This window comes from Schistocerca cancellata, chromosome 1 (genome assembly GCF_023864275.1).
Source record: "Schistocerca cancellata isolate TAMUIC-IGC-003103 chromosome 1, iqSchCanc2.1, whole genome shotgun sequence".
NCBI classification, from domain to species: domain Eukaryota; kingdom Metazoa; phylum Arthropoda; class Insecta; order Orthoptera; family Acrididae; genus Schistocerca; species Schistocerca cancellata.
In genome coordinates, this window is record NC_064626.1 from 515,986,731 (window position 1) to 516,002,911 (window position 16,181).

General features: G+C 42.5%; 1 protein-coding gene across 2 annotated transcripts in view; it reads left to right on the forward strand.

The window, feature by feature from the left end:
* Window positions 1-296: 296 nt before the first annotated feature.
* Window positions 297-16,181, forward strand: part of LOC126161734 (mediator of RNA polymerase II transcription subunit 28-like) — a 29,974-nt gene continuing 14,089 nt past the window's right edge. Inside the window, exons 1-2 of one of the 2 annotated variants that reach the window (XM_049917772.1) lie at window positions 297-623; window positions 704-883. In XM_049917772.1, coding sequence (XP_049773729.1) covers window positions 564-623; window positions 704-883 — 240 coding nt within the window. In that variant the 5' untranslated portion in view covers window positions 297-563. The remainder of the gene's footprint in view (window positions 624-703; window positions 884-16,181) is intronic. The other variant, XM_049917780.1, reaches the window with a different exon arrangement.

Sequence of the window (16,181 nt, forward strand, 5' to 3'; positions counted from 1 at the left end):
GTTGATATCCACGCGGTAAGCTGCAGTTCTATCCAAGTCACAAATGTTTCTTCACGAATGTATTGTAACTTGCCACTAGATTCATTATCTTTATCCCAACTTGCGCTTATTTTAGAATCATTTTTAGAAACATCTATGTCTTCCGACATTTACACAAACTCTCGGTGCGAAAAAAGTATTTCAAATATTTCGTAAATCACGTGGGAAAGAGATGCAAAACAAACATTATGCTTACACGCATCTGAAGTTCTCCTTTCTCGACGCTTGGAGCGCTAGAGTCGCACCAGCTGTCAAACGGTAACAACTTTAACAGCAGTGAGTGTCACACTGTCACGACTGTTATGTTAGACTGTGACGTTATCATTATAGAACAATCACGTAGCTTATGTGACAGAATTCAGGCTTCGCCCTATCTGCTAATCAACTCACTAGGCCATTAAACAAAACAATAAACATCCATAATTAATCGTCCACAAGCAAATTGTGTGTCTTACATTTCCAGCCTTGTGAAGAACAGTGCAAGTTGGTATATCTTCGGTTACGGAGTGTTTGGTCAGCGCAAAATGGCGGCGACAACAAATGGTAATGGCAACTTAGTTGATGAATTCGAAGAAGCTTTTCAGGTTTGTGACTCTTATGTAATTTTATTACCCTGTATTTGCTTCATTGAAGTGCTGGCTTCATTTCCCCCCAATTGTTTCAGTCATGTTTGAATGTGCTTACGAAAGAGGAGACCGTGCCGGCTATGGAGAAAGATGAGATTAAAGTTGAAGTTGATCACACAATCCTGCGTTTTATCGATCTGGCCCGTCAGATGGAGGCATTTTTTCTACAGAAACGGTTTTTACTTTCAGCCTTGAAGCCAGAATTAGTTGTGAAAGAGGTAAAATATAATACATTTGACAGAAAACCACATCTCGTAAATAATACTCGAGTTTTACTTTGTAAATAATGATACTTTTCAAGACAAATGTAAGTATTGTAAATCTGTTAGATCAAATTCTAGAAAATTAATTCAGTATTAAGGAATGTTTTCAGTTTGGGTGGTAGATATGGTGGAATGAGTGTTTTCTGTGAGGTCTGTGTACACAGATTAACAGTTGTCCCGAAATGTCTTCTGCTAGTGTACTTCTATTCTTCAAGCTGCAGAATCGTGTATTTACGATGTGTTACCATGTGTATAATCTACAGTCATTCTAATTGCAGTACATATTGAATAGATGGTATTCAGAACACCCAGCAGCTGTTACAGTATCAACTTGGACGTTTATTTCTATATTCCTTTATTTTGTGAATACTGCAACAAATATTTTGTTTGCAGTAGTGATTTTCATAGAATAATTGGGTGTACTTGGCTAGGTTTTCAAACTGCTTTGAAGGCAGTGTGTTTGTGCTCTGAGAACCAGTCACAGTCATTGAAAACATTCATTCTTCAATTATCTACTCTAGTTTGTTACTTGACCCACGAAAGTCCATTTGGGTAGCTAAACTAAACTTACTGAGACTAGATACAGCCTTGTCCTGAAACAAATGATTTTGTATGTGGGCAAACAAAATACATACTAGGCCTATGGTTTGTCTCTGGACAGAAGGAAATGTCACCTTTAAAAAATCATTGGTGTGTTTAGATTAGATGAAATGTGTGCTTAATGTAGAATCACTTGGACCACTACCTTTATTGATTGTTAAAAGGGGACTTGTGGGGACTGTCCTTCTTACAAAAAGACAGAATGTGTAACATCATTAATAAACTAGCTGGTAGTATTGTTAATTAATGACCAAACAAAATTTGTAGTTGCTGTTCTTGACAAAATTCATATCATGAATTCTACTACCTGATTCAGACTGTAGGAACAGAGAAAGGCTTGTCCAAACATTTTAAAACGTCAACTTTTTCATTGTTCAGGAAGATATGTAAGCCTGCACACATATATAGACATTAAACTATTTTTAGAAGGCACATACCACCTTTTTTGCTTTATGAATTTCATATTGATTTTTATCTAAAACCATTTCTCTCCTTCAGTAGAGCTGATGTTTTCAATGTTGAAACACTTTCATCGCAAAAAGGTTTTTTATCTATATATGTTGTTTGTGCACTATGCGATGAGAGTGGATTAGCTTCCAGTGTTGTCAGGTGATGACACTATCCTCTATTTCAGTGCATGCACACACTTCGGCATAATCAGTATTTTAAAACTCTACCCTCAACACAATTAAGTTACTATTGACATCACCAATCCACTAACAACGCAGTTGTTACCCGATTTTCACTCTACTGCGTGACATGATCCCTCGATGAGTAGATGCTTCAAAGTAAAACAGATTTAACACCACTTGCCAATTGTAGCCCTCCTAGGAGGGGACAACAATGTGTAAATCAAAAACTTCATATTGTGTATACAGTGTAGTAGACTAGGCGCACAACAAAACTAGAAACCTGTGCCCAAACCAGTACCTGTTCCAGCACCACAGTTATCTGGCTTGTTCAGATCATTAGCCAACTTGTGCAGGGCAACATCCACCTGGTGTGTTTTTCTTTTTTGTGCCCCTAAGGTGCCTTTCCTTCTCTTCATTTCTTTTCATATTCTGCATAATTGCTATTCCAGTGCGCTCTCTCTCTCTCTCTCTCTATCTATCTATCTATCTATCTATCTATCTATCTATCTAATAAATGAATGTACTTTTCTCTCATTCACATTTGCAGTCTAATACTTCACACACTGCTGTGGCTCAGTGCTCAAAGGCCAGATTACAGATCCAAATGCCTAGGGTTGAGTTCTCAGCCAGCCCTAAGATTTTTAGCTCTCTTCACTTCATTTAGCCCTGGCAATGTTTGTTAAAGTGAAAAATGGTTATTTGCTCAAGCAGTTTACCAAGTGTACAAGTATGAAATGCAGATTTTTTTGTCTAAGAGAATGTCAAATTCAAAAGAATGATAAACAGTGCTTTATTTAAAGTATGCTCCATCGTTTGTTTACATTTTTCGCCCCCAGGGGCTCAGCATTCATTTGCTGGGTACGGGCTTGGCGACCCCGGGGTTCCTGAGCTGGGGACTGGTAAGTGCTGCCAGTCCCCTGTCACCATAAGCTCTGAGCATACTTCAGCGACCACCGTGCGGCGCGGTGGTGGAACGTTGTCTCTCTCAGGGAATGAGGATCTTGGCTTGACCACCTGGATCGCGAGGATGGAATCATCCTCTATAAACAACCCCTCAATCTCAAGGTGTGTTGCACGCTGATGAGATGCATGACTGTTGAGGTGGAACAGTCGTTAGCGGGCAACCTCTGGGGAACCTGCCGCACCTCGGTTGTATAAGGCTTACCTCGGCACGCGGGGCTCTGTCTAGGTGGACTCCTAGTTCCCTAGCTGCTCGTGGGACCGAGATGGAACCCTCGAACTTTTCTTTTTCTCCTCCCAGCGGAAAGGGTGGGCCGCTGGTAGGTTCTAACACCCAATCTAACAAGAGGGCTTGTGTAGCCAGTCCTCCTGATTCAGTTAGTAGTAACAGAACGCATGCTGCTTTGCCGAATGTGTTTCTTATAATTAAAAGAAAAGATGGGAGTTTCGATAAAGTTTCACCATTTTATATACAGAAGGGCTTAGAAGGTACTGCTGGCACATTAAAATCTGTAAAGCGCTTGCGAAATGGCACCTTGTTGGTTGAAACATCTAGCTTGCAGCAAGTCCAGAACCTTCAGAAGGCACAATTTCTTGGGGAGTTTGCAATAGAGACTGAATTTCATAACACCTTGAACTACAGCAAGGGTGTTATGACGCGCAGAGATCTCATTGACATTCCCCAAGATGAACTGAAGGCTGAATGGTCCCGGGAAGGAATTGTCGATGTGAAACATGTTATGAAACAGGTGGATGGTGCTCTCATGAAGTCGTGAGTCATTTATCCTTACGTTTAACAGCACCAGATTGCCAGAGCATGTGAAGGCAGGTTTCCTATGTCTCAGTGTACGGCCTTATTACCCCAACACCGTGCAGTGTTTTAAATGCCAACACTTTGGACACACTACTCTCGGTTGTAAAGGGGTAGCCACTTGCGGGAAATGTGGTAAAGCCGCCCATGAGGGAGTTGGTTGCTCCTCTCCTCCCAAGTGTGTCAACTGCCCTGGGGATCACCCTGTGTGGAGTAGGGAATGCAGGGTTTTCCTTGAGGAACAGAAGATCCAGGAACTTAAAACCACCAAATGCATCCCGTATGGTGCGGCAAAGAAAATCTAAAAGTCCATGCAGCTGCCCACGTTCGCTGCCTCCTTTTCTTCCGTTCTGAAACAGCCAGTCTAGAAAACTGATGCCACTACACAAACGGAGGTTGCTACTGTCAGCACTAGCACCTGCGTTTGTCAATGTACATGTGCTGCTGCCGTTCCTGTGCAGCCTGCTGCCGCCCCCCCCCCCCCCTCCCTCCCCGGCCTTTGGGCCTTCTGACGAGGCCGTGGTAGCTGACATCATGGAACTTCCTGCCCCTTCCCGGGTCCAGTCTTGTGCGCTGCCCAGCTTTGCTACACCCCCTACTGCTTCTGATGTTTTGGCTCCAATGCCACCTCAGGCCATAAAATCAAAGCCAAAGGTAAAGACTCATCCACTGAAGGAGACTGAAGTTATACAGTCTGCTGATGTTGATGTTATTCTCTCTGACGTCTCTCTCGACTCCTCTTCAGAGGCAATGGAGTTTGATGTCAGTCTGGAGCACTCATCTCGCCCCAAAACTGAGCCTCCACCTGTTGTGGGCTCTCCTCCCCAACAGAAAGTGAGAATGAAGGTACTCCCACCCTGATAAATGGCTCCCATTATACAGTGGAACATGAATGGATTCCGGGCACATGTGGAGGAACTGAACCTCCTAGCATGGCAACGCCCCCTGTGCATGTGTTTACAGGAAACACATTTAAATCCATCTGATGCTCCTGTACTAAGGGGCTATACGTTATGTCGCAAAGATGACCTGACTGGAGAAGGGGCCAAAGGCGGAGTCGCCGTGTTTGTCAATAATGACCACCACTCCTCTGCTCTCCCCCTGGATACTGACCTGAAAGCAGTTGCAGTTGAAATTCATTCCCGTCGGAGGCTTACTGTTTGCTCCCTTTATTTACCTCCTCTGGGTGCAGTGAACTTAGAGACTCTCACACATCTTATCGCACAACTCCCCCACCCCTTTCTCCTCCTGGGCGACTTCAATGCCCATCATGTCCTGTGGGGCTCCACTTCTTTTTGTGCTCGAGATTGAGTTTTGGAGAGGCTCCTAACATCTCAAGTGTTGTACATCCTCAATACTTGTACTCAGACTCATTTCTCTGCTGCCACTGTCATTCTCAGCCATTGACCTATCTTTCTGCTCTCCAACCCTCACCGACTCTGTTCACTGGGAGGTCATTGACGACCTTCATTCCAGCGATCACTTCCCCATCCGCATTCATCTCCTAGATGGTGAATTGCTGGAGCAGAGGCCGCCATCGTGGATGATTGGCAGGCCTAACTGGCCAATGTTCAGTCGGTTGGCTGTCTTTGAACGCCACAACAGCGTACAGGGATGGGTGGATCACATCACACTAGTGGTCCAACATGCTGCTGACCTGTACATACCAAAGTCTTTTGGCCCTCTTAAGTGGCGCCTTGTGCCTTGGTGGACAGAAGAGTGCCATTCAGCCATCTGGGACAGGCGTGCGGCTCTTCGATGATTTAAATGCTGCCCAACAGTGGTCAATCTTACCGCCTTTCGAATCGCGAGAGTTAGGGCACGCCATGTCATTAAAGAGAGCAAGAAAAGGTCATGGCAGGAGTTCCTGGGCTCCATCAACCGTTCCAATTGTTCCACAAAAGTATGGGAAGCCATCCGGAGGATTTCCGGTAAACGCAGCTATTTACCAATAGCTGCAGTCCTAAACCAGGAATGCCTCCAAACGACACCCAGAGCCATTGCTCAGACGCTGGCAGAGCATTTTGCACAAAGTACTGCCACTGCAAACCAGGATACAGCATTTCGTTGCTACCGTGTGACTGTCGAAAGAGCAAACTTGGACTTTCGGTCGAACAGTTCTGAGGCCTACAACTCCCCTTTTTCCACGTGGGAACTTGAATCGGCTCTTACTGAGACTTCTGACACTGCACCAGGTCATGACCGCATCCGGTACTCCATGCTTCGACATCTGCCAGCGGCGTCAAAGGAAATCCTCCTCGAATGTTTTAATCTCATATGGCAGACAGGAGTGTTCCCCGCCTCGTGGAGGGAGGCAGTTCTCATCCCTCTCCTCAAACCGGGAAAGGACCGCACATGTCCCAGTAGTTATCAGAGTATCGCCTTGACAAGCTGTGTCGGAAAGACCCTGGAACGGACGGTTAACTGTCATCTGGTCTGACTACTAGAGACCAGACAGCTCCTTAGCCGCTCTCAGTGTGGATTCTGAAAATTTTGATTCACAGTCGACAACCTGACCCTTCTAGAGGCGGCTATTCAGCAGGCTTTCCTCCGTCAGCATCACTGTATCGGCATCTTTGATATCAGTAAGGCATATGATACTACTTGTTGACACTGTATTCTTGCACAACTGCATCAATGGGGCTTTCGTGGCCGCCTCCCCAATTTCATTCGGTCTTTCCTGTCTCAGCAGTTTTTTCCGGCCCCTGTTGGTGACACACTGTGTGATCGCTTTGAACAAGAGAACGGTGTTCCCCAGGGCCATCAACAGTATAATGTCTACAGTGAGGAGTCCAGTACAGTGCTCCTTATTTGTGGACGACTTTGCTGTTTTCTGTTCCTCCTCCAGTGTTGCAACCGTGAGCCGTCAGTTGCAGCTAACAGTGCAGTGGTTAGAGGAGTGGGCTGCAAAGACGGGTTTTCGGTTTTCTGCCAATAAGTGTGTTTGTGTTCATTTTAATCATTCTCGTCATCTTTTTACTTTGCCTGTCTTGCATATGGGGGATACTGTCCTACATTTTAGAGACACAGTGGGGTTTCTGGGCCTAATTTTTGACTCCAGGTTGTCATGGCTGCCACACCTACGCGACTTGAAAGCCAGAACCCTGAAGTTACTGAACATCCTCAAGTGCCTCAGCCACAGGTCTTGGGGAGCGGACAGGGCACGTCTCCTTCAGTTTTATCGAGCTTTTGTGCGTTCCCAGCTGGACTATGGGTGCACAGTGTATGGGTCAGCGAGGCCATCTTATTTGCAGATCCTTGATGCTGTCCACCATGCTGGGATTCGACTGGCCACGGGTGCTTATCGGACCTGTCCCATACCTAGTCTCTGTGTTGAGGCTGGGGAACCGCCACTTACCATCCGGCGGCAGCTCCTGCTGGTGCGCCAGGCTTGTAAGTTTCTTGCAGCTCCCACCTGGCCTGCTCACCATCTTGTTGCTCATCCACCTCTGGACTGCCTTTTTTCCCACCGTCCCCGGGCTACATTGCCGTTTGGGATCTGTGTGCAACGTGTGCTAGAGTCCCTCGGTGTGGAGTCTGTACAACCCCAAATCCTGGGGTTTAACCGCCTGCCACCCGGGTTACTGAAGAGGCCCGGAGTGATTTTAGATTTATTGCAGTACCAGAGAGATTGCACTCCTGCCATCGTTTTTAATGCAGCATTTTCTGCCATTTTATCTGAGCACCGCGACTATGTAGTTGTTTTTACGGATGGGTCGAAACAAGGGGATTCCGTTGGTTGCTCTGTTGTTTTTCTGGATTGTGTCCTCAAGGTCCGACTGCCTCAGACTTTTACTGTCTTTGATGCAGAATTGTTTGCGACCTTGCGGGCACTGGAGCAGATGAGACATTCTTCCTGTCCTAAATTTCTTGTCTGTTCCGATTCACTGAGTGCCCTTCACTCATTGCAACGTTTGTATCCAGCAGTTAAAATAGTCCAGACCATCCAGGATGCCCTCCTCCAACTACAGCGATTGGGGAAGGTGGTGGCTTTCTGCTGGGTTCTGGGTCATGTCGGCGTTGCTGGGAATGAAAGGGCAGATCTTGCAGCCAAGGAGGCTTGTCTCAATCCGCAAGTATCTCAGTGTGCTATACCCCTGCACGCACTTACCTCGCTGTTGATCTCACGAGTCATGCGTCGGTGGGAGGATGGGTGGCTGGAAGTGACTGACAATAAGCTCCGTATAGTCAAGCCCACAACGCGTGTGTTGTGTACTTCCTTTCAGCCCATCGACGGGACGAGGTTCTCCTCACTCGGCTTCAGATAGGCCACAGCCCTATGACGCATGGCTTCCTGCTCTGGCGGGAGGACCCTCCAATGTGTGGTACTTGTGGCGTCCAGGTCAATGTGCGCCACATTTTATTGGATTGTGTTTTATTTTCTGACCAGCGGACCGCGGCTGACTTGCCAGCGGACCTGCCATCTCTTTTAGGCAACACTAGGGCGAATGTGGTTAAAGTTTTAAAGCTCTGTGTAATGTCAAATGTTTTTACAAAGATTTTAGGGAGAGGACCTTAATTTGCTCACTGTGTGACAAGCTCACCCATCTTTTATGTAAGTGGCCAGCCAATGACAATTTCCTGTGGCATTCTTGTTGCTATGTTTTCTCTTTCCTTACGTTTTACTTTCTTATGTAGCATTTTCCTTCTTTTCCTGCTTTCTTTGCGTGCATGCTTCAGTTTTATTAGGTCTGCCCACATTCGTTCCTTTTAATGTGTGTCAGGGCGCTGATGACCTCGACGTTGAGCGCCCATAAGCCCCAACACACACACACACACACACACACACACACACACACACACACTTTATACATTTGTCTCATATTTTGGGCAATTTGTGAATACTACACCTGTAAAAAATTTTCCCCTTTTGTTCCAAAACATTCATCAAGCCATTTTTTCACATCTTCGCATGAACCAAAGTGTTGCTCAGTGAATGCATGACACATTGATGCAAACAAATGGTAATCAGAAGGAGCCAAGTCTGGTGAGTAAGCCACATTGTGTAGAACTTCCCTGCCAAGTGCTTCTAATGTGTCACAAACAGGTTTTGCCATATCTGAAGCAGCATCGTCGTGAAGAAAAATGACTCTGTTGCCTCTTTTGGTATTGTGGCCTTTTTTCAAGCAGTGAACAGTTCCGATTAGTCAGTTGTTGTTGGTAACATTTAGTATTAATCATTTCTCAAGTTTTAGCAGCTCATAATAGAGCACACCCCTCTGGTCCCACCAAACACAGAGCATCGTCTTTCTGCTAAAGCATTTCAGTCTTGGTTGTTGTGGATGGTGTGACTATATCTACGCATGACTTTTTGCACTTGGGATTCTCAAAATAAATCCACTTTGCATCCCCTGTAACTATATGATCCAAGAATGACTTCCTTTTGTACCGAGTGAGCAAAATGTCACGAGTTTTTGTGCTTTTCCATTTGCCTGTTGCTCAGCTTGTGGTACCCATCTACTGGTCTTCTGAATCTTTCCTGTCTCTTGTAGTTGATTGGAAACAGGCTGTTGACTGACACCCAATTGCTCACCAAGTTGGTTTTGTGTTTGCAAATCATCCTCATTCCACAATGCTTCAGATTCCACATCGTCCGTTTTTCTTTTCCCCTGTTCCTGTCTGCAACATCAAAGTCACCAGTTTTTAAATGCCAAAACCATTGTTCACATGTATCTTGCAATAGAGAATATTCACCATTAGCTTATCGAAGTAGTTGGTATGATTCAGCAGCAGTTTTCTTCAAATTGGGGGGGGGGGGGGGGGGGAACTAATGCTGTCTATGAATGCTGTTCATTCGGTAGAAATTAACACTTTTCCAGTTTGTCACTTGTGCGTTTCTGACACTTTTTGATGACACAACAGCATGGTGCATTGTTAAATCTTTATAGCACAAACAGTATCGGTGGGACATCTGTTGTTTAAAATCTGCATTCCATATTTCTAAACCTGTTAAGAGTCCACGTTCAACTGTAGGGCCCCATAACTGTCTGGATGTGTCAGATCAGAGGATGGCGATAAAATATCACCTCCAGTACACCCATGCCTGGTAAAGCACTGCATTTTTCAAACCAATCTTTAGGTGAATGACAGTTTTACTCTTTCTATCTCAGTTCTTGACTATGTGTCCTTCAAGGTTAAATTTGAATTTTGATGTATCAACCACAGGTAGCTCATTTTTCTGGGATCTCAACCTTGGCTGTTTTATTGATGTGTTCCCACAGTGTGATATCAGTCTACAGCTATGCAGATAATTTAATAGAGGAAGGAATCCACCAAACTGCTACAATGTTTGATTTATTTATTAGAGGACTGGTTTCAAAGCTGGCTAGCTGCAGTGTCATTTCTTTGTACGAAATGTTAAAGTTGTTGTGTTTTGGAGGTACATACAGAAATCGTTGATATACATCAAATGTAGAGTGTAGTGATGGAACCACAAGATAGTCACACAGTAGCTTCTTCGTGGATTTCCTCCCTGTACAGAAAACACTTTGACTGTTAGTCCTTTTCTTCCTATTTCCTAAACATTTATTGTATCTTGTTCCTGCTTCCCTTTACCATCTATGCACATACCACAAATATTGTACTATTCATTTCTTAATCCCGAATCAATTTACTGCTTAGCCACTATATCTGTTGATCTATGAATTTCATCAGTAGTACTAATGACAATCATTGAGAATGTGTTACTCTTGGAGGATGATGGTGTACAAAGCAAGTGGAAGAAAACACTTAAGTAAACAAATCTTCAGAAATTCTACCAACAAAAAATAAATTACTGGACAGAGAAACTTCACATGTGTTACACATACAAAGACCGCTGCCAAAACGGGTAAATTCACAAATGTAACATGGTTAATTTAACCATGTAAAGGTTGGAAAGGAGAAAATTTAACAAAAAAGAAACTTCACCAAAGAATAGAGAAACCTGCAGAACAAATAGTTCAAATGGCTCTGAGCACTATGGGAGTGAGGTCATCAGTCCCCTAGAACTTAGGACTACTTAAACCTAACTAACCTAAGGACATCACACACATCCATGCCCGAGGCAAGATTCGAACCTGCGACCGTAGCGGTCACGCGGTTCCAGACTGTAGCGCCTAGAACCGCTCGGCCACACCTGCTGGCCCTGCAGATCAGGAGAATGAAAACAGAAACAGGTGGTGCAATGGTTAGCACACTGGCCTCGCTTTCAGGACGACAATGGTTCTAAGCTGTCTCTGGCCCTCCTCTTTTAGGTTTTCCATGATTTCCCTAAATTGCTTCAGGCAAATGCCAGGATGATCCCTGCGCAAGGGTGTGGTTATGACATATTTGGGGATTTGTAATTTTGCAGTGTATAAAAATGTTATACAAATAAGGATGGCAGTTTACTAATTTTTGTAACTGATAGTGAATGTAAAAACTGCATTGTGGTTTTTAATCCCTTCAAGGCTGGGGGTTCATGTGTGATCAGTTCAATTCCTGAGTAACAAACTGTGATTTGACAAATAGCACAAAAATCAGCAAAAAACACCATCAAAATTGGCAAAAAAGCACAACCAAATTTGGCAAGAACAAACAAACAACACCGAACTTGGCAAGAAACACAGAATTTGGCAGAAACCAACACAAAATTGACAGAAAAAATAACACGTTAAATTTAGCAAAAATTAACGCCAAATTGGGCCATGAAATAAAATGATTTTTTCCAATCCCTACAGATGGGTTGCTTGACATACTCAGTCATTAAATGTGTTTTCTCGAAAACATTTTCAGAAGCGTAATACACAATTTCAGTGGGAAGGGAGTAAGACAGGGTTGTAGCCTCTCCCCGATGTTATTCAATCTGTATATTGAGCAAGCAGTAAAGGAAACAAAAGAAAAATCCGGAGTAGGTATTAAAATTCATGGAGAAGAAGTAAAAACTTTGAGGTTCGCCGATGACATTGTAATTCTGTCAGAGACAGCAAAGGACTTGGAAGAGCAGTTGAACGGAATGGACAGTGTCTTGAAAGGAGGATATGAGATGAACTTCAACAAAAGCAAAACGAGGATAATGGAATGTAGTCAAATTAAGTCGGGTGATGCTGAGGGAATTAGATTAGGAAATGAGACACTTAAAGTAGTAGAGGAGTTTTGTTATTTAGGGAGTAAAATAACCGATGATGGTCGAAGTAGAGAGGATATAAAATGTAGACTGGCAATGGCAAGGAAAGCGTTTGTCAAGAAGAGGAATTTGTTAACATCAAGTATAGATTTAAGTGTCAGGAAGTCGTTTCTGAAAGTATTTGTATGGAGTGTAGCCATGTATGGAAGTGAAACATGGACGATAACTAGTTTGGACAAGAAGAGAATAGAAGCTTTCGAAATGTGGTGCTACAGAAGAATGCTGAAGATAAGGTGGGTAGATCACGTAACTAATGAGGAGGTATTGAATAGGATTGGGGAGAAGAGAAGTTTGTGGCACAACTTGACTAGAAGAAGGGATCGTTTGGTAGGACATGTTTTGAGGCATCAAGGGATCACAAATTTAGCATTGGAGGGCAGTGTGGAGGGTAAAAATCGTAGAGGGAGACCAAGAGATGAATACACTAAGCAGATTCAGAAGGATGTAGGTTGCAGTAGGTACTGGGAGATGAAGAAGCTTGCACAGGATAGAGTAGCATGGAGAGCTGCATCAAACCAGTCTCAGGACTGAAGACCACAACAACAACAACATGATGAAAGTGACCTGTCTTAGCTCCTTGCATGCAGTAACTGCTTTTCTGCATGCATCCCTTTTAGTATAAATACAAGAAACAATAAACAAACCACAGCTAATTTTAAGCTGGTTTTGTAGGTTAAAACTTCCTATATCACTTGTAGGAGAAAATTAAATACTAGATGTCTTTGTTTCACTTTGTTGAATATGTTACATGAGAGCTGTTTGGTAATTTCATTTGTATTTTATTCGTTAGACTGTAGAAAACAGAAGGCTTAATCACAGGCTACCTGTTATAAGTACATTGTGTAAACAGTGTTGGTAAAGAACAGATGCATCAGTCTTATGTAGTAACTAATCAAAGGATTGCTTTAATTGTGAATCATTTCTTGAAGTTGTTGCCTATCTCCAACTGAGCTTTATTTGGCACAACAATTCTTAACTTGTTTGTTTTTCTGTGTAACTTTGGAAAGTACACTGTAGGATTCAAAGTTCTTGTTCATTTCCTGTTAGTCTGTGTCAGCACAAAAACTCTTCTGCAAACAACTTGGAAAGGAAGAAGTCTGTGTGCCAGAGGACACTCTATCAGTCACGATTATATTTTGAGCACAACTCAAGAATATTTCTCTGAGTTTTTCTTTTAAACGACATAATAAAGCTTTCTGAGTACTTCAATAATATAGTAATACATAGTTGCAAATTGGTAACAGGACATTGCATATAATATTGTTCCAGTGATACAGTGTATCCTGTGTTTTTAATTTTTGTACTTCACATATAAAATAGACATTACTGTATCTGTAGTCTGTGAGTTTTGTACATTTATCAGGACAGTAATTCATCCAGAGAGAATTTTCAAAGTTAGGATCTCTAAGCGTTTGAATTTCTTTTACACCATATGTATAGAGGGTGTTAGGGGTATAGGTACAGATATTGTGCTCATTGATACCTTAATATTTATCCACTGTAGTGTTAGTTATTTTTTCTCTGCGTATACCAGTCTTCCCACAGGCACACCACGTAATTTACTACGATGTTTTCTGCATAGTCATAACTGCACCACCAAGTGGATTACACCTCTCAGTATAGACTCTCAGTTTTGTGTCAGTGCATCAACATTTCAATACCTTACCTGCTAACCAGGGGAAAATAAACATTAATGGCTTGCTCTCACCACGAGTTCTTGAATGTACTAACAACCTAAATACAGAGTACTCCTAATAGCTATAATTATTAGTCCGCAAATGTAGTAAATACTGATGTAATGTTGTTCAGTGCACTGTCCTCAGTCTTATGACGAAAACACTCCTCCTAGATATGGCAACACCTTGTAGGCAGCTCTGATCTGCACTTATACCTCTAACACCCTGTATTTTCCAACTGTGCTGAGCACTTGCACTGGCTAAGTTGAAGGTGTACACTTTTGTTTTATTTTTGATTTGGCCTGATTTTTTTTCCCCCCATTTAGTTTTAGAGCAGTATCAATGTAACATCATCTTTCCTATGAAGTTATTGATGGTTGATGGTTTTTATGTTAAACCTCAAAACATGGCACAACACATAGCAGTAATTTCATGTTCTGCCTTGGGACTTCTTTTTTTGATGACTATGCATCGGCGTACATTTCTTTGAGTGTTACTCTCGGTTTTTGGAAAATGTTTCCCACTAAATCATAGAGGATCCTTTTCATCAAAGATCAGAGTGCATTTCTCTGCTGATTTACGTAAGTGCATAGAGTGCTGGGTGAGGGTGTTTTATTTGGAAAGCATAACAAACAATACTTTCTTCACTGGAGTTATATAGCTTATGTCTGGTGTGTGACATGGTCAAAATAATTTCAGCATCTCATTAATTATAGAGAAAAGTAGGTGTGAAAGAGATGACAGGATGACAGATAAACAGTTGATAAAATACAAGAAGTGTTTTATTTTACTTTTGAACTTAGTTATTTGTAGAACAGGATACATTTAGCGTTTGTTAGCAATGAATTGGTGCTATTTTTACTGTAATATACACACACTAGCCATACACAGAAAGATCTAAATGTTGACACTGCCATTAAATACAATCATTCTGCTCAAATGAAGCTTTGCAATAAAACATATGTATAAATCTGACTGTGACATACTATGGAAATTCCAGGATAGGATAACAATATGGAAAGCATAGACTGCTATTCACCACACACAGGGAGCGTGGAGTCACAGACGAACAACAAACCAGAATAGAAGAAATGTTCAGCTTTTAGATTATGTCCTTCATCAGAAATAGAAAAGAAATATACACTCACACAAGCACAACTCATGCATGCAAAGCTACTTTCATCTCTGACTGACTGCAGTTGTGTCTGAGGTGAGCACTAGTCTAGCTGGGGCAGAAAGTGGGGATATGGAAGAGGTGTGTGGCAGGGAGGAGGAAGGATAGCAGGGTAGGGATGGGGAAGATACTTGTGATGCCTGTGTGAGCATGCAGGGATGTCATGAGGGCAAGATAGGGCTGCCAGGTTAAGCATCAGGTTGCTATGCTAAGAGAGGAGGGGAGTGTGGGGAAGGTGATAGAAGTAGAGAATGACAAAGAACTTGCATGTGTTTTTGCTAGATAGAAGTTGCCTGTAGTACTGGCATGAGGGCAGGGAAGGGGATAACAAGTGGAAGATAGGGACTTGTGAAGGTAGAGGCCTGGGAGGTTACGGGGAAAGATGTGTTGCAAGGAGAGTTCCCACCTGCACAATTCAGAGAAACTGGTGTTGATGGGGAGTATCCAGATGGCATAGGCCCTGAAGCTGTCATTAAGGGGACCACCACCTGCCTATCTAACCCATGTTAATTTATGCAAGTATTTGACCCATTTCTGAAAAAAACTATTTGATGCAGGACCTTAATATTTTTACTTTATGTTATATGATGCTAATAGTCAACTGTACTAAAATCTACTTTATCCATTTTATAGTTCTTAAGAAATACTTTTTTAAATTTATTAACAAAAAATATTAAGTTTTTTCTGCAGGCAGTATTCTTTTGTGAACTTGCTAATGGGAGAATATGAATGAATGTAGTACCAGAGGTGGCTTTTTATGTTATGCAGAGTCTCTGAAAATTTCATTCATTTATCTGTGATAATTTCTGATATAATGGGGCATATGTACTGAAAATTTTAGTTTGCGGGAAATTGACTTTAAAGAAAACACTTTTGAAATTTGTTACTTACAGTTAATTAAAACTGCCCTGCTGCATATGATAGCCTTTCTGTGGCCTCTAGCAGGTCTTTCAGTTTCTTTTTCACCTTCCTGGATGTTTGTCTTGCTTTCTTGGCCATATTATGTGCAGACCTGTCTGCATCGGCTATCCTCATTTTATCACAGTGTTGCAGCCCAGTGATCATATTTCACCAGGATTAAGCTCCGGCTTTTACAGTACCCAACACTTTCCAATATTACCACAATTGAATGTAATAACAGCATCATGAATTCCTAGTTTCATTGTATGCATGTCTACAAATACAGTTTTAGGAAGGCGGTTCCAAATTATGCTGTTGAAACATTCACTTGGGTTCTTTGTCTGCCCATGCAGA